The 23,361-nt window shown below is 45.3% G+C and overlaps 1 protein-coding gene across 1 annotated transcript in view; it reads left to right on the top strand.

The window, feature by feature from the left end:
• Nucleotides 1–1,212: 1,212 nt before the first annotated feature.
• Nucleotides 1,213–23,361, top strand: part of Clcn1 (chloride voltage-gated channel 1) — a 30,676-nt gene continuing 8,527 nt past the window's right edge. Inside the window, exons 1-15 of the mRNA XM_046434137.1 lie at nt 1,213–1,392; nt 4,223–4,343; nt 4,723–4,854; nt 5,458–5,586; nt 5,792–5,925; nt 7,070–7,147; nt 8,232–8,310; nt 13,288–13,413; nt 13,713–13,797; nt 14,026–14,127; nt 14,430–14,514; nt 14,772–14,921; nt 20,079–20,148; nt 20,326–20,436; nt 22,956–23,169. Of these exons, the coding sequence (XP_046290093.1) occupies nt 1,213–1,392; nt 4,223–4,343; nt 4,723–4,854; nt 5,458–5,586; nt 5,792–5,925; nt 7,070–7,147; nt 8,232–8,310; nt 13,288–13,413; nt 13,713–13,797; nt 14,026–14,127; nt 14,430–14,514; nt 14,772–14,921; nt 20,079–20,148; nt 20,326–20,436; nt 22,956–23,169 (1,796 nt within the window). The remainder of the gene's footprint in view (nt 1,393–4,222; nt 4,344–4,722; nt 4,855–5,457; nt 5,587–5,791; nt 5,926–7,069; nt 7,148–8,231; nt 8,311–13,287; nt 13,414–13,712; nt 13,798–14,025; nt 14,128–14,429; nt 14,515–14,771; nt 14,922–20,078; nt 20,149–20,325; nt 20,437–22,955; nt 23,170–23,361) is intronic.

The raw sequence follows: 23,361 nt of genomic DNA on the forward strand, positions 1-23,361 counted from the left end.
AAATTAAACATTGTAGGCTAGACGTTTGGTGTCCCTACCTCCTGGTCCTTGAATTTGGATGGATCCTAAATTTTGCCTCAGTTTATAGCTTTCATCTATAATGAGATCATTGGGAAGGAATCTTCTTAGGAAAGTCTGTGAAATAGACCCAATGCTGGATGGAGCAGATAGGCCTCGGTCAAAAATCATTTATTGGCCTAAAAGAGGAAGAATAAAGAGGTGACTTCCCCTTTGTCTTTTGCTTGTTGGCTCATCATGGGAAGCACTCCTTTCCCACCACCTTGCCTCTGGCTTATTTCCGCTTCTCCCTGTTATCTGCCTGCGCTGACAGAGCTGTCAAGGGCACCACAGTTTAAGTGGGAGCTCAGTCCTTCCACGTAGATCTGGGCTGGCCATGTGGTTGATACATGTGGGTCTGGGAAAGGGGAGAAGTTCGAGAACCCAAGGCTATTACCAGTGCTTCCCTCAAGTGTTCCACACCCAGAGGGTGATAAGGATGGGATCAAGGGGGTGGCACCAAAGGTTATTAGCAGCGTCTGGCAGACCAGGGCAGAGAGCTGAAGGAGTCAGCAGGGAATGGAATGGGTTAGAGAGTCAGCCAGACAGAAGCACAGGATCGAGGTGAGAACTGAACCCTGCAAAGGTACCGAGTTGGAGACCACCCAACAGGGAGAGATGGCAGAGAGGCACCAGCTGCTCTCCCAGGTAAGTTTCCTGGCCAGCGTTTCCAGACCTTCTAGTTACTTCTGCACCGCACCCCTGGCCTTCCACATGCTGAAGGAGAGGTAGGAGCCAGGGCCTTAGTACAGACCAGTGCAGCACACAGCCTGGAGAACACACTGAGCAGCTCCCTACCCTGCCCCAGCGATATTTATAGAGGAATCACTGACCTGGGCCTGGAAACCTACTAGTGACTAGGGAGGGGACAATGCTGCTGGCCTGTGAAGGGAATTCCCTGTGGGGCTGTCCCACAGGTTCTTATCCCAACCCCCATCCCAGCACTACACTGACACCTGCTTCGACCCCAAGCAGATCAGATGTGGCTGGGGGGGGGCATGTCATGTGATGGGGAGGCATCTATAAATAGCTGGAGGTGGGCATGCTGCCCCAGACGCCTTGGGGACAGGCGAGAGCAGAAGCTTAAGGAGCTGCCCTGGGGGGAGGACAGGGGCAAGCAGGCCAAGGCCTGGCTAGGGCTGGGGGGCAGGCCACATGGAGCGATCCCAGTTACAGAGGCATGGGGGTGAACAAAGCTGGTGGGGTAGTGCCCCCCAGTACCAGTACATGCCCTTTGAACACTGCACCAGCTATGGACTGCCATCTGAGAACGGGGGCCTTCAGCATCGGCTCCGAAAGGACACAGGCCCCCGGCACAACGCCCACCCCACCCAGGTAAAGTCCTAAGGGGAGGGAAGCAGTGGACAGGGGAGAAGGTGGGGCCAGGGATGGGTGAGTTAGGAATTAGGTGAAAAGAGGGAGCACCTTTCAACTTTGTAAAAAGTCCATGGTAATATGTTCAAATTATAAAACCCTTTCAAGGGTATGGACTCACCTAAGTGTGCACTCTAGAAATACATGTGCAGATTCATGTAGCCTTTACTAACAGGATAACCAACTCCTGTGGGGAACTGGCAGAAACAGATCCAGGAGGAGCTGGTGCTTATGTAACCCACACAGAGTGATTCAAGTTGGAGCTCACATGCTCTGTGCTACCAGCATCTCCCACATGCAGACCCTGGGGGATTTCTGCCATGCAACCTACCACAGAACACACACACACACACACACACACACACACACACACACAAACACACGAACTCTTCTACAGAAAGCAGAAGAAAGGAGTCGAGACAAGTAGAGAAAACAGGCTGGGTGTCTTGCCAGTATTCAAAAACCTACCCATGTCAAAATGAGCAGAGAGATGTATTCAACTTTTAGGAGTTTGAGGACACAGCTCAGTAGTAGAGCACTTGTCTTGCTTGCACTAGGTCCTGGGTTCCATCCCTAGCACCACAGGGGGTGGGGAGTGGGGGAAAGCTCTTAGATGACAAGATTGAGCAAATAAGAACCTATTAAGTGTGAACCACTTAGAAAGGTGCTGGTCCTAGAAAGGAATTGGCAAACTAGTTAGGGAGAAGCATCCTCCAGGGGTGGGGATCAGTGGGTTCAGACATCTAGAAGAGAGGAAATAGAGTTGGGCCCAAGGAAAGGAAGGTGGTGAAATCACCCTGGAAAGTTTACAGGCCACGATTGTTAAGTCTACCTCTCGCCACAGAAACTGCAGAGATCGAGAGCGGAAGGTGTCCTGAGGGTCAGATCAGACTTAGAAAGTGTTTTGCTGACAGGGAGCCTATGTTTCTGTAGGTGTGAGGCTGGAAGCCTGAGGGGTGCGCTGTGCGGGTGATTCACAGCATTGGAGTCAAGAGGATCCTCAGCCCTGACCAGTTCCCCAGGGAAACTGTGGAGGCAGCACAGGGCTGGTGGAACTTTTGGGGAGCAGGACATAAATGTCATGTAGGCTGCAATAGTGAGATAGTGGTTTCTGGAGATGGTGGCACCTGACTGTGGCCTCTGACCCAGGCCTTGGAACACAATGTGAGTACCCTCATTCTCAACAGGGTACTGGTCATTTCTAGAGGGGGGAGGGTGACAAATTGAGGGAAAGTGCAGTTAGGGCACTTTCTGGTGACAGTGAGGACACTGGCCAAACATGCATGAAACCACATGGGAAAGAATGACAAATTGGTTTGGAGAGGGGTTCAGCTGGTTTCCACAAGTCTTTGAAAGCAAAAAAATTAGTTTGGATTTTTATGAGGGGAAATTCCAGAGTTACACAAAGCAGGGAGGATGGTATAATGAACCCCCAAGTACATGACAGTTTTCCACATTTCATCCACCTCATTTCATCAACTCTTCACATGCACAGAGGACTGTCAACATGTCCCAGGCATGGCATCACTTAGAGACTTGGGTTTTGATTCTGCCTTCCCCTCCCCTGCTTCAGTGTGGTGGTTAGTGCTGGACCAGCACAATGGATCTGGTCCTGTAGCACCTCCTGGTCTAGGTTTTGGTAGGAAGCACACCCTTCCTAAGCTATGCCAGCCTGGGACCTCAGGGAGCCAAGGCAGCCCCAGTTTTCTGAACTCCACTGGGAGTGTCTTCTAACTCTGGGTCCCAGGCATGGTTCTGAGGGAAACACTGACTCCCTGGGCCACTGGCCTCATCCTAGGAGACGAAACAGCTGAGAGCAGAGCAATGAGTGTGTGCCGGGTCCGGACCATGTATAAAACTGATGCTCATGTTATGAAATCAGATCTCTTCTAGGTGGTTCATCCAGAATCAGCAAAATGGCCTGGCCTGCACCTGGTCCTAGAGGCTGGAGATAGTGTAGTGGGGGACAAGGGGGCAGTTAATAGTGGTCATTTTACATGCACCTCACAGTCACATATGCTAATGTCAAGAGGAGGCTTTGGGATCTGACTGTGCCTCTCTACCCCTTCACACGACAGTGGGGCCTGGTTACCTTGTTTTGGGAAGTAGATTGATTGACTTCCTTATCAGACCTGATTCCTCATTATGCCTATGAAGGCTGGGGAATGAGATGGATGGGGTTTATCCAAGCTCAACAGAGAATCCAGGTGCCACAGGAAGGCATTCACAGCAGGCAGTATAACCAAGTCATTTGTCTCCGTACCCATGTGCAATTTTTATGAGTCAATGAAGAATAAAAGTCATGTGCTAGCTAGGCCAGTTCATCCTCACCTGGTGCAAAGAGTGACCCTAGGAGGGAAGTCAGTGTCAGGGAGTTGGGGGTCTTGGAAATTATAGAGTCCTACAGAAAGCATAGTGACACTTAAAATGCCTACCAGCTATGGATGCCCAATCTAAGTACGGTTCTCTGGGTCTCCACTACCTAGTGGGAATTAGCCTCCTTGATGAAGGCTACCATGGACCAAGATGAGTACAGGGTGAGGAAGGGATAAAAAGAAGGGGTGCGTGTGTGTGTGTGTGTGTGTGTGTGTGTGTTGGGGGTAGGGATGGACAGGAAAGAGCAGGAAATGTGTGACTGGAGAGTGGAAAGGTAAGAGCAGGGAGACCACAAAGTACCCTGCATGCAGCCCTCAACACCCCGGATCCAAAAGAGCTCTATTTCTTGTCTGTGAGTCTCCTTGCTGCCCTTTGTCTATGCTGAATAGACATTGAGCATTCTCCTTCCATTCAGATTTATGGCCATCAAAAAGAGCAATTCTCAGACAAGGAACAGGATATGGGGATGCCCAAGAAGATGGGCTCCAGTTCTACGGTGGACAGCAAGGATGAGGACCACTATTCTAAATGTCAAGGTGATGGGGACTGAGGAGTAAAGGACTCTGGACTAGGAGGTACAGGGATTACAAGAGTACCCTGGATGCTCCGTTGTACGTACCTCCCTCTTCCACACACTCATAGAAGCCCTCCTCTAGGAGCTAAGGGAAAAGCACTTCACCCACCTCCTTCACACTGAGCCTTGTTCCCTACTGTCTCACCCACCCTCCCAAGAAACAGGAGCTTTATAGGGGAATTCACAGATTTTGGGGGAGTTGGTAGAGGTGTAAGGAGAATTCAGCAACACACACAAGACCCTAGAGCCCAATTCCTCCCCTCTACTCCTCAACCGCACACTTGAGGTAGTGACTGCTGGGCTGCGTTTGTCCATTTTTTTTAACCCTTTCCTCTTCCTAGATTGTATCCACCGCCTGGGACGTGTGGTGAGAAGGAAGTTGGGAGAAGACTGGATCTTTCTGGTGCTCCTGGGCCTGCTGATGGCTCTGGTCAGCTGGTGCATGGACTATGTCAGTGCCAAGAGCCTTCAGGGTAGGCTCCTCGGGACCGATGCCCTCGGCTCTCCCCACACAGAGGCTGTTCCTAGGATTTCCACCTAGGGCATGCTGGATGTGTTTGGGTAGGGGATGCTGTACGGAGGGCAGACACAACTTGTCTGAAGCACCTGACCTCAGACAAGACCAAACCCATCAAGACTCGAGGCCCAAATCCATGTCCCTTCCTTCCACCTGCAGTGAACACCCCTCTAATAGGTTAACCCACTTGCTCCAGTTTCCCCCAGGATCTTCCCAGTTTTAGTTCCGAGTCCCAGGAACCCCTCAGTTCTGGCCAGGTGGGTGGATTGGTCACCCCATGGCCTCTAGCCATGCGCTACAGTCTATTCTCAAGTGTGACTTACAGCCCAAACACCTGCCTCCACTGGCAGAGGGAACTCGAGCAGGCACTCACCTCCTGCAACTCAGGTTTCCCACATGTAAAATGAAAGTAGTATCCCTGAGGAGAGGCAAACAGGATGTCCGCAGCCTGGTAGCACAACCAGCAGTATGTCTGCCATGCAGTGCTATAGACGTGGGTGGCAGTGATCACCATAACTGTCAGCATCTCCTCCCTGACCCCAGGCTTGTGTCCCTGCAGCCTACAAGTGGACTTACGCCCAGATGCAGCCCAACCTTCCTCTGCAGTACCTGGCCTGGGTCACCTTCCCGCTTATTCTCATCCTCTTCAGCGCCCTCTTCTGCCAGCTCGTCTCTCCCCAGGCTGTTGGTGAGAACTTTCTAGAAGAGTCCACACAGTCGTGTTGCTTGCAGACTGTTCCTCCCATCCTTCAGCCCCACTTCCAGCCCTTTGGGGGCCCTGCCATGATCCCCTCCAGGACAACTTCTTCAGTCCTCCCAACCCCCATTTCCCTTCCATCTCCTGCTTAATCTCCAGCTCAAACTTGCCCATGACCCTTCTTTAACCCTTTCAGGCTCTGGAATCCCTGAAATGAAGACAATCCTTCGTGGGGTTGTCCTGAAGGAATACCTCACAATCAAAGCTTTTGTGGCCAAGGTGGTGGCCCTGACTGCTGGGCTGGGCAGTGGCATCCCTGTGGGAAAAGAGGTGGGTCTGGTGTGCACTGGGAGAGAGCTGAGGAGAGAGAGAGAACAATCTAGGGGCATTCTGGGAGCAGTTATGGACTAAAGGCAAAGCCAAGAGGCAACAGGGAGGGGAAACACTGGAAGGTCCTCTCCTGGGGATGCAGGTCAAAAACGTCAGAGCTGGGGGGCTTTCCTTTAGATCAGTCTCTCAACCTGGGCACTGTTGGCATTTGGAACTGGAAAATTCTGTGCTAGAGGTACTGTCCTGTGCAGCGTGGTATTAAGTATCATCCCTAGCCTCTAACCATAGAGGTCAATAGCAACCCCAGTTATGACAACCAGAATGCCCCCAGACATTGCCAAATGTCCCTGGGGGGTGAAATCCTCCACCTAGTTGAGAACCACTGCCTTAGCCACAATCCCCTTATTTTAACATGAGAAAACAGAGACCTAGAAACAGGCTGTGCTTCTTCAAGGTGTCACCCTCTGGTCTCAGTTCATCCTCATGTACCCTTTGCCCCCTGCTGTGGACACTCCACACATCCAGAGTCATGTTTTTAAAATGGAATAGGTCACATCTGACCTCTGATCAGTAACTTCTCTGCAGCTTTTCATACCACTTACAATCTGAAGGTCTCACCCTAGTCTGCAAGATCTGGGCTGATGACACCCTCCCGTCTGCTAACCTTCCAGCCTCCCAGCCTGCCCCGCTCACTGTGCCTGGTTCACAGGGCTTTCTTCCCATCCCTCCACCACACCAAGCTCATCCCCACGTGGGACTCCTGCACTTGCTCTATTCATTCTTCCTCCTGACACTCCTGTGGCTCACTCACTTCATTCAAGGTGCTACTCTGTTTCAACAGGCCCAAGGAGGGGCCTCACCAGGCTACCTTTATCTAAGCACATGTCACCACCCGCCCTCAGCCACCCCATCTCTCTCTCACCCTCCCTCATTGGCCTCTTAGCTGGCATTATCTGAAAAGAAAACATGCAGGTCTATTATCTCCCTCTCTAATGAAGCTTCTCAGAGGCAGAACTTCTGTCTGCCCCTTTTCCAGCACTTCATCCAGTGCCTGAAGCAGGAAATATTCATTTCACTGAACCCTCTGACCTGTTCCCTGCCTTGCAGCCTCTCACCCTGAGCCCTGGCTATCCCTCTCTTCTAGGGCCCTTTTGTTCACATCGCCAGCATCTGTGCTGCTGTCCTAAGCAAGTTTATGTCCATGTTCTGTGGGGTCTATGAGGTAAGGTTGAGACAGTGGAACACAGTAGGTGCCAGTTGTGAAGAAAGCCAGCCACGTGTGCACAGGGGGCTGGGAGGGCTGCCTCTGCTCCAGGCTGGCCATGATGCTGGAGGGGACATTGCACTAACCACACTCCTATTCTCCTTGGCCCTGCCTGCCCACGTGAGCTGTCTAGTGCCTCCGTTTAGCCTGTGCTTGTCCTCCTAGTGCACACCTGTCCTGATCCGTGCCCCACCATGGTGACTGGGCTGGTCTGCCCTCATGTTACCCTGCTAATCCATATCGCTGGATCCTCCATCAGTTCCCCTTGATATCCCTCCTGTGCTGCCCTTGTCCCTTTGCAGTTCCTGACCCCCACCCTGATCTTGCTTACATCCCTCCCGCCTGTCCCACCCTGCCACCCCCTGGCCCCGCGTGCTTCTCTGTTGCAGACCGTGCCTGGGCAGCTTGACCTCCTGGTGCCAGCCTGCGCGGTAGGCGTGGGATGCTGCTTTGCAGCCCCTGTTGGAGGCAAGTTTCACTTCCTCCCCACCCCAGTTGCCTGAGCCAGACTTGGAAGAGGTTTGAGTGGCTGTCACAGCTTAAGGGTGGAGAGGGTCATGCTCACCAAAGGGGCTGGTGGGTGGGCATCCAGGGAGTGACCAGAGATTATCACCCATAAGCTCAGTCCCCTGTGTTTTTTCACCAAAGGGCTGGATAGTCTTCTGAGAATAATTGCTGTCTCATGCAGAATTTGCTGACACTTTTCTGCCTGTCCTCTCCTGACTATTTTGCTACTCCCACTCTCACCACGAGTGTCCCCATCTCTAGCCCTCTCTGGTCACTTATAGACTTACCTGCCTGGTATATATTGGCTTAACTTTTGTTCATCTTCAGTTTGGGCCTTGAGCCACGAGGTCACTTCCTGTTTGTCATACTCACTGAGTTTCTCCTGGCCTGGGAGTCACAGGGGCAGTGGGACCATGATGATTCCCTATGACTTAGGCCTCTAACTCTGCCTTCTTGCTGTCCCTACATGTCTCCCCCACCTCTGCCCCTTGCCCTCCTCCTCCCTCCTGCCTCTCTCTCTCTCTCTCCCTAGTAGCAGCCGTACTATTACACTGATATCCTGACGGTGGGCTGTGCTGTGGGGGTTGGCTGCTGTTTTGGAACACCACTTGGAGGCAAGTTCCCCCTCCCACATCAGGCCACCTACCTGGCCTTTCTCACTGTCAGCCTCACCCAGTACTGGAGCTAACCATTTTCCTATTATCATGAGGACAGCTTTTATGAACATTTTACCAGTGTCTAAGTTCAGTTCCTGCTAAAAGCTGTATGAGTGAGATGTCATAGAGGAGAGTACTGAACTGAATCAGAGAGGGCGAGTGACTGGAGCAAGGGCATCTGTTGGAAGCTGCCAGGCATTCGAACCAAGGCAGTCTTCATAGTCCTCTACTTATTTAAACCCCATTTGTATCATCAAATCTTTTGCTGCCATGTATCATGTCTTGTGATAGAATCCATGCACTTCTTTCTCCAAGGGAAAGCTTACATTTTGCTGTGTTCTATTAAGGATGTGGGAATTTAAGTGGACTTTATTTAGATGAGGACAATCTCTAAATGAGGGGGCCTTGTGGAATTTTTTTTCCTGATAACAAATTATAGTTTAGTTTGACTCTTTCTACCCATATGAGGCAAGCAGTGGTCTTTCCAATAATTTTTCTTATCATGGATGTGGTTGAAGAGGCTGTTCTGTTTATTTAGTCATCAAAATCAGGTATAGCCACCCTAACAGGGCAGGGATAATATGGATCATTCATTGGATTCATTGGTGATAAAAAACAAAAAAGGTTACCAAGTTGATAACTGAAGGAACAAAATTACAGAAAGGGCATATGCTTTTCAAATGACCACCTGCTAGAGGTTCTTTTCAATGTTGAAAATGTGATCAGTCTTTCCCTAGAGGAGTCTTTCAGGTCACTAAAATGGCTTGGCTCAGGAAGAGGGCACAGGTCAGAGTTCAAAGTCAATGCAAACATACCCTGCTGCCTTGTGCTGACCCTGTGCCAAAGCACGCAGCATGGGAGACTGGGTGAGCACACCAGCAGGCACCCATTTGCACTCCTGTTGTCAGCTGTAGTCACCGAAGTCATTAGTCAGTGGAGGGCACTGTGTTTGAACCTCTACTAATGTTACATGTTCACACTTACTTCTATATTCATGTTCACTTTTACTTACTCTTTAACCTTCATAAGATCTGAAGAATGTTTTTAGACAAAAAAGTTTTGTTATTCTAATTTTGTTTCTATTAGCCAAGTTTTTTTTTAAAGTAAAGAATCTACATTTTCTATGTAAAACCGGAATTTCTGAGGTGAATGATAAAGGTTTTTTGGTCCTGTGTAGAGTACAGAAAAGGCATAACCCATAGGAAAGTTACAAATAATTGCTTTGAACACAGAAATTGTTAAGCACTTAGCTGTGATCCCAGCTATTCAGAAAGCTGAGGCAGAAAGATTACAGACAGCCTGGGCAGCTTAGCAAGATCCTGTCTCACAATAAAAATGAAAGGCCTGAGGATGTAGTCTGGCACTGATGGTGTGCTCCTGGGTTCAATCACCTATTAGAGAAAGAAAAGGAAGGAAAAAAATTAATTATTAAGCACTTGTAAATGAAGGTACTGTGCTCAGGCTGTTTGTATTAAATGATAAATGTTAAAGGTCTCTGCAGATGGCATTACTTGATTTATTTTTTCATGAATATAGAATAATTCTGAAAGAAAAGTTGGTATTAAGATCATTCATTCACCACGTAGGCAACTCAGTTCCTTACACTAATGAATGGATTATCATTCAGTAGTCTACTGAAATGACAAACATCTTTTTGCTGTCATTATTTGTCAGGCACCATGCTTAGTCCTGTGCTTGCTGGGTGCTCATGTTTGAAAGGGAAGAAAGACACACAGATCATCACAGCCCAATTAAGTGTCCCAGTGGCAGCCTGGGCAGCAGTGGGAACCTACTCCTAGGCTGCCTGGGGAGCCTGTGAGGCTTTACAAAGGGCAGTGTTTAATATGAGGTTTTGTTAATAAGCAGGAAATTACAAGAAAGACAGTGAGGCAGGGTATACTGGACAGAGGAATAGCATCAAAGTCAAGATCTGGGAAACTGCCATTATATAGGTGAGTGCTATTAGGGGGCATGGAAAAGGAAAATAGGAAACGAGTCTGGAAAGGTAAATGGGCAGAACCATGAAGGTCTTCACGGGCCATGCACAGGAAGGTAGGTTTTATTCTCTAAACTGGGATTGGCCCAAATTTACTTTACAGAACACAGTTCTTCATGGTGTTAATAGATATAACAGGTAAAAAATGGCTTCAAGACCAAATCCGTTGGAAAATGCTTGGTTAAACATATAGTTTTTTTCTTGAAAAAAACTGGAAGGGTTGTTAGAACAGCTGAGATGCTGACTTGCATGGTGAATGCCCCAAATGTGGCTGGAAACATTCCCACAGAATCCTTTTGGCAGCCACTGTCTTGGGGGACTTGTATCACACAGACCTGACTTTGGGAAGTGCTCTGAAGCCATGGAAGGATTTCGAGGAAGGAAGAGACATGACCAGCTTTGCATATCTGTCCAATCCCTTTGGCACATGTGTGCAGGATAGAATTGGCCTGTGGATTAACAGGATTAATCTAAGATTAACAAGAAGACCATTGTCATAGTCCCAATGCTAGATGACAAAAGACTGAAGTGGGCAGATGTAGAAGAGATTGAGAAGAGGTTGATACATATGAGTGGTAGAAAGAAAAATGGGTGTGACCTGGTGATTTCTTTTATGTGAGGTTTGGAGAGATAGGTGAGAAGGAGGGGCCTAGGCTGACACCTAGGATTTCCAGCAAAGGCAGCAAAACAATGGTATTAGTAACCAAGGAGGAGGACGTGGGAAGTGAAACAGCTGGGGAGCTGATAAAGATCACTTTGAGTATGTTGAACTTGACATTCCTGTGGCATATCCAAGCAATTCCAAGTAGACAGCTAGCTAGGTAAGTCCAAAACCCAGGAACTGGGCCAAAAACAGGTTTGCTAATCTTGGTATGTAGGTGTAGCTGGCACTGCAGGCAAAGTGAAATTGAGAGCAAGAGAGGGAGACCAAGGACAACACCCTGAGTTGGATAGAGTCATAGAAACCCACAGAAAAATAGAGGAAGATTCAGAGTAGAAGAGAGCAGTGTCCCAGACCCAAGAGGTGAGCAGTTTGTTTCTTTAAAGCTTTGTTTCCTTTTAAAAGCACATTTTGTGTTTGGCTCAGGCTAATGTTAAAATAAGCTCTCATTCTTGAGCATACAGTGATAGACTGCTAGGGAAAGTGTCCCAGATCCACACTGTAGGAAAGAAAACCTAGCCCAGGATTTCAAAAAATTGTTGTAAAATATTAATAAGTTGGAAAGTTTCACTGAGGCCACTCAAAGCTGATTTTGCTTTTGTTACTGACAGAGGAAAGGAGGGAGCCCTGCTCCACCTGATCCCCACTTAGGCAAAAGGCATCTGCGTCCCCTGATGGGATTTGAAGAGCAAGACAGCAGGAGTGGCCAGCAAAGCTGCCCCAGGTCCCCTTGGGCTGGTGCCGCCTGCTGAGAGACCACTCACTCCGTTCTGTTCTCTTCCTTCCTCATCTTACCCTTTCTTACTCCTCTCTGATTTGTGCCAGATACTAAATTGATTCATAAATCTGAACAAATAACTAGAACTGTAATAATCCAAATTCGGAGAGAGTAAGATGAGAATGGGTAGTTTTTACCTGAAGAAAAGATCTAGCTGGCGTGGTTACCCAGAGGAGGTGACATTGGGGCTCACCGTAGGACTCCATTCCCTGGGCACACTTAACTCAGTGTAACCAGTTGACTGTCCCCTGCAGAAGAGGAGGCAGAGGCCCTTGTAGGATTTGAGAGATATGACTTATAGATAAGGAACAGGGAGAAGAAATTCCTAACATTTGTGATACTGTCCAAAGGGGAAGGCAGGTTGTGGGTTGTAGGCACACCAATAACCAACCATCCATTGTGGGAAGAAAAGGGATAAATCTTGCCATGTTCAATGGAACCTCATCTCCATTCATCTTACTATATGCTGGGTCTCCTTCCTCATTTTTTGCTAAAGATGAGACTTAGCCATGTTTTAATTAATTTTGTTATCAAGTTTTACTTTGCATCTAATTAAAGTCCACCACTTTTAAAGAAAAAAAAAAACTTATTTATTTATTTTCATATTAGGGTTTGTACCTGGAGTTGCTCTTCCACTGAGCTCCTTTTTATTTTTTTATCTTGAGACAGAGTATTACTAAGTCCAACCCACTTACTCTTAATATGTTTAAAGGTTTATCTCTTTTGAATCTTTTGAAAGCTGTTTTTGTAAACTCATTAGAATTCCTTCCTTAGTCTCCACGCCCCTTACTCTTATTCTATAGATCCCCCTCCTCATTTTCTACTCCAGTGATTACTCTCAGAAATAGTACTAATGAGGACTACTAATTGGACTACAACCCTTTCTTAAGTATGATTGTTTTTAATCTTCTTCCAGCCTTGGTTACCCCCCTTGCTTTGGTCCCTTTCAGTCAGGATTTCTATGTTAATTTTTGTTTGTTTGTTTTAATTTGCATGAGTCCTCTTTCTTTTCTGGGAATTGTCAGCTTGTGTAAATACCCTGCTGCTTTCTTACTTCTCCAAACTCCAGCCCCTGGAGGTAGGCAGTGTCAAGAGAGTCCCAGTGAATTCTGAGCTCTGCCTGGCAATTCTGCTGAGTACCTGCCCTAGAAGCTTCCTCCTTTTAACCTTCCTACAGAGTGTTTTCAACTGCCTTTAAACATCTATTGATATTCAATAGTTGTGAACTACATACTACTCAAACCTACATACTAAGGGGTGGGAGGACACAACCACTTGAGCCTTATGGCTTGGGGGTAGAGGGCACATCCATTTCCCACCTCTTCCTCCAGCCTGGGCAGGCCTGTGGTGTGCAAACTGCAACACCAAGAGATCATTCCTTTCTACACTGGCCTGTCCCAGATTTAGATTTAAGTTTCAGCAAAAACTCCCCATGTCTGAGCAGTGGGGCAGTGGGACAGTGGGGCAGTGTTTGCTGATCCCGCTTCCCTGTCCCCATAGGAGTGCTATTCAGCATCGAGGTCACCTCTACCTACTTTGCTGTTCGGAACTACTGGCGAGGATTCTTTGCAGCCACATTCAGCGCCTTTGTGTTCCGCGTGCTGGCAGTGTGGAACAAGGATGCTGGTAACAGCAAGGCCCTGGGTGGAGGCCTTGGGACATAAGGACGCTGGTGAAAGGACATGGGGGGCAATTTAGGAAAGGAGTAGGTGGCATAATTTAGAAGCAGGCCCAAGGTTATAGAACAAGGACCTAGGTCATGGGGTAGGGAGTACAACTATGGAGTGATTGTGTATAGAAAAATGGAAATCACAAAGATAGGGAGAAATCAGGCCTGGGGGCAAAGGGGCAGGAACCCTGATGGCCCACCCCCCATCTGGCTGGCGGTGGAACCCCCACTGGAACCCTGCCTTCTCATCCTGCAGTCACCATCACTGCTCTGTTCAGAACCAACTTCCGAATGGACTTCCCCTTTGACCTGAAGGAGCTCCCAGCCTTTGCTGTCATCGGGTCAGTGGGGCCAACTGCTCTAGGTGTGGTGAGCAGGGTGTGGGGTGAAGCTATGGATTGGAAGGGACCAGGCCCGGAGGTGCGGTGGGCGAGGGGAGGTGTGGCTTGTGCGGAGAGGTGGGTGGAAGGGAAGGAGGGAGTCTGGGGTTTGTTTCCCTGCAGTGGCTGGGTTGGAGGGATGAGGGTTTCACGCCTGTGAGGTTCCAACCCGATAACTTACGCCCTCAGGATTTGCTGTGGGTTCCTGGGAGCCGTATTTGTCTATCTGCACCGCCAAGTCATGCTTGGTGTCCGAAAGAACAAGGCCCTCAGCCAGTTTCTTGCTAAGCAGTGAGTCACTGCCCTTCCCTTGCCCTACCCATTAAATGTTCTGATTTCTCAAGTTCCTCCCTTTCTCTTTGTAGAAGGCAATAAACGCCTCTAGGTGGCGTGTAGGAGCAGGAATACTGCGGGAAGGGCAAGTTGTGTGGGCTCCTCTATAATGATTACTTTTTTTGGCAAAGAGAATGCTCTTTGTTGAAAGACCTGAGAGACTAGAGTGGACTGCAGGAAACTCGAGCTTGCCAAAGTTCTTGTGGTATTCACCATGGGTGGCTAGGCTGGGGGGAGGGTTAACTCTGTTTCTCTTTCAGCCGCCTGCTGTATCCTGGAATTGTCACTTTTGTCATCGCCTCGCTCACCTTTCCACCAGGAATGGGTCAATTCATGGCTGGAGAGGTCAGCCCTAGGGAGACTGGGGGTTTGGGGTTGGAGGTCAGGTCGCTGCACAGGGACTAGGTCCCTCAATCAGGAAGGGAGGAGACAGCTCAGGCTGTGAAGCTTAAATAGTTTTGCCCATGGGTGGACCCTCCTGGGAAAAGGGAAAAAGGGATCCTTGAACAGACAGGCTGGGGAAAGAGTTCTTCATTCTCCATGGAAAAAAAGAAATACAGTCTCTCCCTGGAGAACCTGCTTGCTCTGCTTCTTCCCCTCAGCTGATGCCTCGCGAAGCCATCAGTACCTTGTTTGACAACAATACGTGGGTAAAACACATAGGTGACCCTGAAAGTCTGGGCCGATCAGCTGTGTGGATTCACCCCCAAGTCAACGTGGTCATCATCATTTTTCTCTTCTTCATCATGAAGGTACTGCTCCCCTACTGCAGACCTCGTAAACGTGTCTTCAATCTAGGTAGCCAGGGTTTGCATGGGGTAAGAGGGGGCAGAAATTCTCTGGTCTTTCTCAGAACTTACAGAAGAAATCATAGAAGCTGCAGAAGTGAACCCAGATCTGGGCTAATTGCTCCGTTCATATCAATTTCGCGATGTTTGACATAATTATAATCACCCTTCCAGAGGTTCCACTTGTTCTCTTATTAAGGCATCTGAGAAGCCAAGTAAACAGAGTTTAGCAATATAGATGGCTGTGTAGAAACCTTGCATTAATTAACCAAATTCCTCCCACATGTTAGATAATTAGTACTTCATTCTCCATGTAACTGATAATTCTTTTTTAAAATATTTTTTAACTGTGGATGGACACAATACCTCTATTTATTTTTATGTGGTGCTAACGATTGAATCCAGTGCCTCACACTTACTAGGCAAGCACTCTACTACTGAGCCACAACCCCAGCCCCTGACAATTCATTTTTCAGGTGATTTGCACGTAGATTTTCTCCCCAGATTATGGGTAATCGTTTTTCTAGAATTTCAAAAGAGATAAAATATTTAAATTAATTTTAATACTGACTATAAATAATTGTTATAAATGTTATTATTCTTCATTTAGGTAGCTAAGTTATTAGGATCTTTCAACTCAAACCATTTTTTCCTAACTTCAATTAGGATCTTTTTTATATCCATTTTTTTTCATACTTGCCCATCAAAGGTTACATATATATAGCCTACTCAATTATTACCCTGTACAAAGACATTTTTAATTTCCAGCCCTGGTGTGCCATCTAGACAACTGCTGATTGCCTCTTTTCCTTTTTCTGTGATTATCCTTCTACTAACACTGTGTCTTGCTTAAATAACCCAACATTTTTCTCTCTATATTAGTGTTCTCATATGTATGTCTGCCTATATAGAACTTTCATGTTTTTGAATACCTTTCTATTAACTTGTTCATTAAAACATTTTATGAATATATATTTGCCCAGGACACAAGTCACTAAGTTATATTTATATTGTTATTACAATACAGTAGGTTTATTTATTCAAAAAATGTTACTAAACACTTGCTATGTGCCACCATGTAATATTTGATCATTGATCTTTGGCTAATCTTATGCTTGCAGTTGAAAAAACTTATTTTCAAAGATCCTTTCTTGTTTTATTTTCTGCTCCTTTAATGTGCTTTTCAATGATCTTATTATAAGTACGAGTATCAAGTATTTCACACACCAGGTCTTTCCACTCTGTAACTCATACTCTCAAGATCCGCTACAGGTTTCTTGAGGCAGTATTTGTGTGTGTTCTCCCCCAGTTCACTTGAAATGTTCACTTCCATATTTTGCACACTTTATTAATTTAATTCTTCTTTATTTCTTCAAAATATTTAAGAATTTTGTTATAAAGAAGTTGTCAGCATCTTGTTAGGTATTTGATTTCTAGACTTTCATTACAGAGTTTGTTTTCTCTAATTATAAATCCAACCCCCCCCCCATGTTGGTCATTGAGTCTACAAGTCCATCTGCAGTAGGTGGATTGCAGTTTGGATGATATTTCAGATTTATTGTCCAGTGATGATAATTGTATTTTTCTGATATCTCTCTAAATTGAGTTACTTTGTAACTTTGGAGTTACATACACTGTTAAAGTGTCAAGATTTTGAAAAGTTTTATAGAAACAATATACTGTATATTTTTCAACATTTTCCCTTCACCTCCCACCTCCCCAGATTTCTAGTTATGTATCTGGATTGCTCTTCACAGATTAAAACTTATTTTGAGAAACCAATTTGGATGCTACAGAAGACCTCAATTGTATATTGCTGTAATTAATTTCTCACAATATTATTGATAATATTTACATCATAAATGTATCAGAAAAAGTAGCACATACTTCCTGGGCTACATTTCAAGTCCAACAGTTTGCAGCAAGCTCATAATATTCTATAATATTTATAAACATAAAAGCACTCCTTGCTACAAATCCGTGATGTTTCCCAGCATTTCACTGCCTAATCATTGGACTCACAACCATGCCCTTCTTTTTTCCAAAGTTTGAGAAATAGCAAACATAGCCAATTTAAAATGGAAAAATTATCATATTAGTCTGTTCTTCATTGCTGTAAAGAAATACCTAGGGGGCTGGGGATGTGGCTCAAGCGGTAGCGCGCTCGCCTGGCATGCGTGCGTCCCGGGTTCAACCCTCAGCACCACATACAAACAAAGACGTTGTGTCCGACAAAAACTAAAAAATAAATATTAAAAAAAAAAAGAAAGAAATACCTAGGAAGTCTACTTTGTAATGAAAAGAGATTATTTCAGGCCCCCAGTTCGGGACAACCGAAGAATAGGGACTTCACTGGGTGATGACCGCTTTGTGGCAAAAGGGAGCACATATGTATCTCAGTGTTCAGTCTCTTGTTTTCCCTCTGTCGTCTTATGAAGCCACCAGGAATTAATCATGAGGACTCCACCTAGATGACTTTATCTCATCCTAACCAGTTCTAAAAGGCCCTACCTCTAAACACCATAGTCATGTTGCCACCCTCCTAATACCACACGATGGGAATTAAATTTCAAACCATGAAACCTTGGGGCACTCACACCATATGCAAAACATAGCAGTGAATAAAACTGCTTTTCCACAGTTGGATTTAAAATTTAGTGCCTGTGGACTTCTGGCAGTGTCATACAAACAAGTGGGGTTCTTAGTTCAGCTCTTTCATAATTTTGAGGAAGGGAATTTTTACCTTTCTCCATCTTGAACCATGGAAAGTATCATCGTGTTATAAGTCAAATGATTATGAATGTGATTCCAGCTTCTCGATTTCCTTTTAAATAAGTCTAACTTTACTACCTACTATCAATATGTTTGCAGCGTAGCCTGAGAACATTATGTTCTCTGTAGAATTCTTTCTGCCTGATCATATATCACTCTGTCTCACGAAGAGTCTATATGCAGTGGCATCTGCGGTAATAAGTCTCTAGTTTCCTAGTTCTCTGTAATTGGTGATTAAAGTCTTGGGAGTTGTGTTCCACATCAGTTCTGGATCTTTTCTTTCATGTGTCAATAGCTAAAAAAAAGTCTTGCTAACCTCATGTCATTCTTTGTGCTATGGAGGTTGATAACTTCAGAGTCCTGCCCCCCAATCCTGAACGTGTTCTTACGCTTATCTTGGAGGATAATCTAGTTCATCCTCTGAAATCAGACATATCGGTCATTGATTATCGGTATTACTGGAGCTTTTGGCTTAACCTGAGCCTTCAAAATCCCTGTGGTGTTGTTGTACTTATTCCAAAAAGATGTTCATGATAATTCAAGAGGTCTCAAACTATTAAATGTCATAATAATTTACGAAGCTTAAGCTACAATTACCTAGAATCTTGTCTCCAGATAGTCTGATGCATGGCCTCCAGTGGGGTCTTGTCATTGCATTTTAAATAATGCCCCTGGATGAGCATCTCTCTGTTAGGTATTTTAGTGACTCAGCTCCAATAGTTTTTCTGCTTTATATGAACACTGTTTGACCAGCCTATCATCTTTCCTTCCTTCCTACCTCCATCCTGCCCCAATTTTCACAGAGCACTGTGCCAGTGAGAGAAGGCAATCACAAGATGCATTCTCTACCCCAAAGGAATTCTCAGTGTATATTTTCTTCATTTTGCACAATTAACTTTATGGTTCTCAACTGTTTTAAATAGACATATTTTGCCATGAAAAAGTGTGTTTTGGGCTGGGGTCATGGCTCAGTGGTAGAGTGCTTGCCTCACATGTGTGAGGCACTGGGTTCAATTCTCAGCACTGCATGTAAATAAATGAGTAAAATAAAGGTCCATCAACAACTAAAAAATATTTTTTAAAAAAGTGTATGTTTTGTCTCATCTCACAAAACACACTTTTTTAAGCATCATCTCAGAGCTTCTGGGATTGTGCTTCTTCAGAGTCTTCGTTACTGTCTCTTCAATTCAGCCTTGACTGATGGGAAATCTTTCTAAGGTCCAGAAGTTTAAAAATTTTATTTCTCATTAGTTTGCAGTGCAGTTGGAGCAATTTAAAAAATGTGAATCCTTTAATCATGGCAGTCTGTTTTGACCTTTAGCTGTTACCATCTTGCACCTAATTAGTTTGAGATCCTTATCTAGAATTGGCTTACTTATTTTGGAAGCAATCATAAACCCGTTGCTGAGTTATTATATTAGTCTCATGCCTTTATTTCTTCTGCAGATATTCCAAATGTTCAACCACCATTTTCTTTTCATTCTGTTTCTCAGTTCATTTGTATTCTTTGCCTTAGAATGTGCATACTGCTTTAGCTAAAATTGTCCCAATTTCTTTTGGAATACTACCTTATGAAGTTGACCTTGGAGATCTTTTCTATTGTATTGGCTGCCTAATTGGGCTCTTGCTTCATCCTTTCAGAACATTCAGGACAGGTTGATTTTTTGTGTGTGCGTGGTGGGGGACAAAGCCAAGACCTCACATATGCTAAGCACATTTTCCATCACTGAAAAACATCCCCGTCCCCAGATCTAATTTTTCAAAGCAAATAGCTCAGGCCAAACAGTCTTCCTTTCAGGTTTCTCTGTGAGGTTCGCCATATGGGGGGCTTTGTAAAGACACATGGAAGCTAAATTCATTACGCAATAAGTCACTAGGACTTAAGTGCTTACCAGTTAGAGCTGGGGCTCCTTTTCAGAAATATTACCTGACCAGGAAAATAAATCTAGCTTTAAGAGTTTCAGGCTGCTCTAGAGGTGAACTGTCTGGGTTAAGTGAGTACAGTGGGCTCAGGGTCTTTGGGGCTTGAAAGGGGGGTCCTCTGGGGCTCTATTCCTGATTACAGATTGTCAAAAGGGAAACAGTCATTCAAAGTAGGAGAGATTTAGGTTAGCCCTCTGCAGGAACTTTCTTATCCTGTTGTCTTTTGTGATCTCTCATCCCAAAAGTACCAAGTTTTTGGTTTTGTAGAAAAGATGGCAGGCAAGATGGCTTCCAGAGGATTAGCTATCCCTGGATTTCTGTGATGACTCTTGAGGTCGGAAGGACCACAAGGAGTGAGAGTGTGTGTGTGAATGTGTGTGTTGGGCAGAGTTGAGAGGGGATTCTAATACTTCTTTGTTACCCTAGTTTTGGATGTCCATCGTGGCCACCACTATGCCCATACCTTGTGGAGGCTTCATGCCTGTGTTTGTGCTAGGTAAGTTCTGATGGCATCAAACCGGTAGCTGCAATCTAGGGTTCTGAGAATCAAGAAAGAACCTGAGATGCTGGAAGTTTGTATTTGCCCTTAACACTCATGAGAGATTATCCTGAAAACAGGGAGAATAAAGAACTTGGATTTCTCAGCACGTTCCTTCTTTTATCTTCCCACTAGGAGCTGCATTTGGAAGATTGGTAGGAGAGATAATGGCCATGCTGTTCCCTGAAGGTATCTTATTTGATGACATCATCTACAAGATCCTTCCTGGGGGCTATGCAGTTATTGGTGAGAAACTTCCCATCCTCTGGTAACAAACATTGGGTACCCCAAACTCCCACAATCAAACTCTCCGAATACATCTTCATTGCAATGTACACAATATGGTTTCAATTTGAGGCCATCTAATTCAACTTCTGTGCAAATAACCAACCCTTGGCTCTGACACCAGCTCCTATTATACTTCTGCAGGCCTTAGTTTCCTCATGTGGATGAGGGATAATGGGGACTAAATGTGAAACATCTTGGATCCTGTCTGCATATTCAGTGAGGGTTTTTTTCTTTCCTTCCTAAGAATCATGGAACCAATAAAGCAGGTGACTGGCTCAGGTAAACTCCATCTGAAAGGGGCTAATGTTAATAAGGACTAAGGACACAGGAGCGGCAGCTGAGAGACATGAGCTCTAGGTTCTCCCTGCTACTTGTTACCTGGACAGCCAAGGAGAAAGCTGCCTGAGCCTTAGTTCCTTTACTCTGAAGTGACTTCTGGGATGGAGCCATCAAAGTGACTGATATAATCCCCAGGATCATCATGCATTTTCCCACCCTCCCCTCTTCACCCAAATCCAGAAGCACCAACCAGCTTTGTGGCTCATGTAGTACCTTGCTCCCAGTCTCATTATAATGTCTTCCTTTTGTCACTCAGAGTCAAGGATTCTTTTTTTTCCCATACTGTTTATTGGTACATTCTAGTTATACACCATGGTGGGACTTGTTATTACGTAGTCACACATTCGCACAATATAATTTGGCCAATATCCTTCCCCATATTTCCTTTTTCTTTTCCCTTCTCCCTCCCCCTGGTCCTTTTCCTCTATTTTACTGATTTCCCTTCATTTTTTGTGAGATTCCCTCCTCCACCTTTCTGTTCCTTTTTCCTCTCTAGTTTCCACATGAGAGAAAAACACATGACCCTTGACCTTCTGAGTCTGGCTTATTTCGCTTAACATAATGGTCTCTAATTCCTCCATTTTCCTGCAAATGACATAATTTCATTTTTTATTTATGGCTGAATAAAACTCCATTGTGTACATACACCACATTTTCTTTACCCACTCATCCCTTAGAGTCAACTATTCTTATCCTTTATCTTCGTGCCTCTCAGGTGTCCCTCCCCATCCTCCCTGGTGGACATTTCCCAGTTTATGTGTCCTGTGATAGACAATGTTCTGAAGTATGTTGGATGCATCACCCAGTAGTGTCATTCCTCCCAATATTTCCCTCTGTGACTTTTTCTTGTTCCATTTTCACATATACCATCCCAACGTTTTACCTTAGGCTATCTAATATTTATATTTAAGTAAAAAATGTAGTCAGTGCAGGAGGGACTATTCGGATTGAGGAGAAAACAACTTAAAAAATTAAGCAAGATAGATTCATAGAATCATAACATTTTTGAATTGGCAACAGCTTTAGAGATCATTTAAGGATGCTTTCACTATACAGGTGAGAGCATGGGGTTACAGAGAAATTAATCTCTGTTCATACAGTTGAGGCATAGAATCAGGATCTGATCAGGTCTCATTGCTCCAAGTCCATAGAACGATTCTTGGGTTTTCATTAATTGTTGGCATCAAGGCCCATGGTAAAATACCATCATGATTTTATTACAGAAATTTTTTTCTGGTACTGGGGATTGAACCCAGGAACACTCTACCACCCAGCCACACCCCAGCCCTTTTTATTTTATTTTGAGATATGGACTTGCTAAGATATGAGACTAGTTTTGAACTTGTGATCCTTCTGCATCAGCCTCCAGAGTTTCTGGGAGTATAGGCATATGCCACAGCACCCAGCTTAACATAGTATTTTAAAAACCAATTATGGAGCTGGGTGCAGTGGCATACGCCTATCATATCAGCAACTCTAGAGGATAAAAAATTAGTTCAAAATTTAAAAAGGGCTGGAAATATAGCTCAGTGGCAAAACACCTCAGGTATGATAGATAGATAGATACATACATACATACATATATAAAATTGAAAAATAAAGTGCTCAGTTAAAAATTATCCAAACTTTCACAGGACATGATGGCACACACCTGTAATCCAAGTGGCTCAAAAGGCTGAGACAGAAGGATCATGAGTTCAAAGCCAACTTCAGCAAGTGAGTTGCTGAGCAACTCAGTGAGACCCTGTCCCCAAATAAAGTACAAAATTGGGCTTGGGCTGGGGATGTAGCCCTGGTTGAGTGCCCTTGAGTTCAATCCTCAGTATCCAAAAAAAAAAAAAAAAGATTCAAACTTTCAAAAACAAAGAATAGATTGAACATTACTACCTTCATCTTGTAAATTAAAATCTTGGCACACAAAAAGATTTTGTGACTTACTGAAGATTACACAACAAGGTCTAAAGGATGGATTTCTAACAGGTCTGCATTCTAGCTCTACACTTGACAAATTGTTATCTCAGGAATGTTGGCACTGCCAAGGTCCCGTCTCTCATTCTGTATAATTTGCATCACATCCCCAAGTGTCCTTGCCAACCATGGCTGCCTTAACCTACTGATCCTTTCCCATGTCATTCTAGGAGCAGCAGCGCTGACGGGTGCCGTGTCCCACACAGTTTCCACAGCTGTGATTTGCTTTGAGTTAACTGGTCAAATTGCTCACATCCTACCCATGATGGTAGCTGTTATCTTGGCCAACATGGTGGCTCAGAGCCTGCAGCCCTCCCTCTATGACAGCATCATCCAGGTCAAGAAGCTACCCTACTTGCCTGACCTTGGTTGGAACCAGCTCAGGTCAGGGACACTACCTGGAATTAGCACAGAGTTGATGAGGGAGAGGGGGCTCTGAGGTTGAGATGGAGATCAGGGTCAATGTTGGGAAGCACTGTTTTTAATTATATTTGTGTTTCCATGTACTAATAACTACTGTGAGTGACTAGTGCATGGCAAACCTCAAGGGAGGAATGGAAGGGACAGCAAGGGCAT

This window comes from Marmota monax, unplaced genomic scaffold, assembly GCF_021218885.2.
Source record: "Marmota monax isolate L192 unplaced genomic scaffold, Marmota_monax_Labrador192_F-V1.1 WCK01_AAM20220418_F8-fsc00122, whole genome shotgun sequence".
NCBI classification, from domain to species: Eukaryota; Metazoa; Chordata; class Mammalia; order Rodentia; family Sciuridae; genus Marmota; species Marmota monax.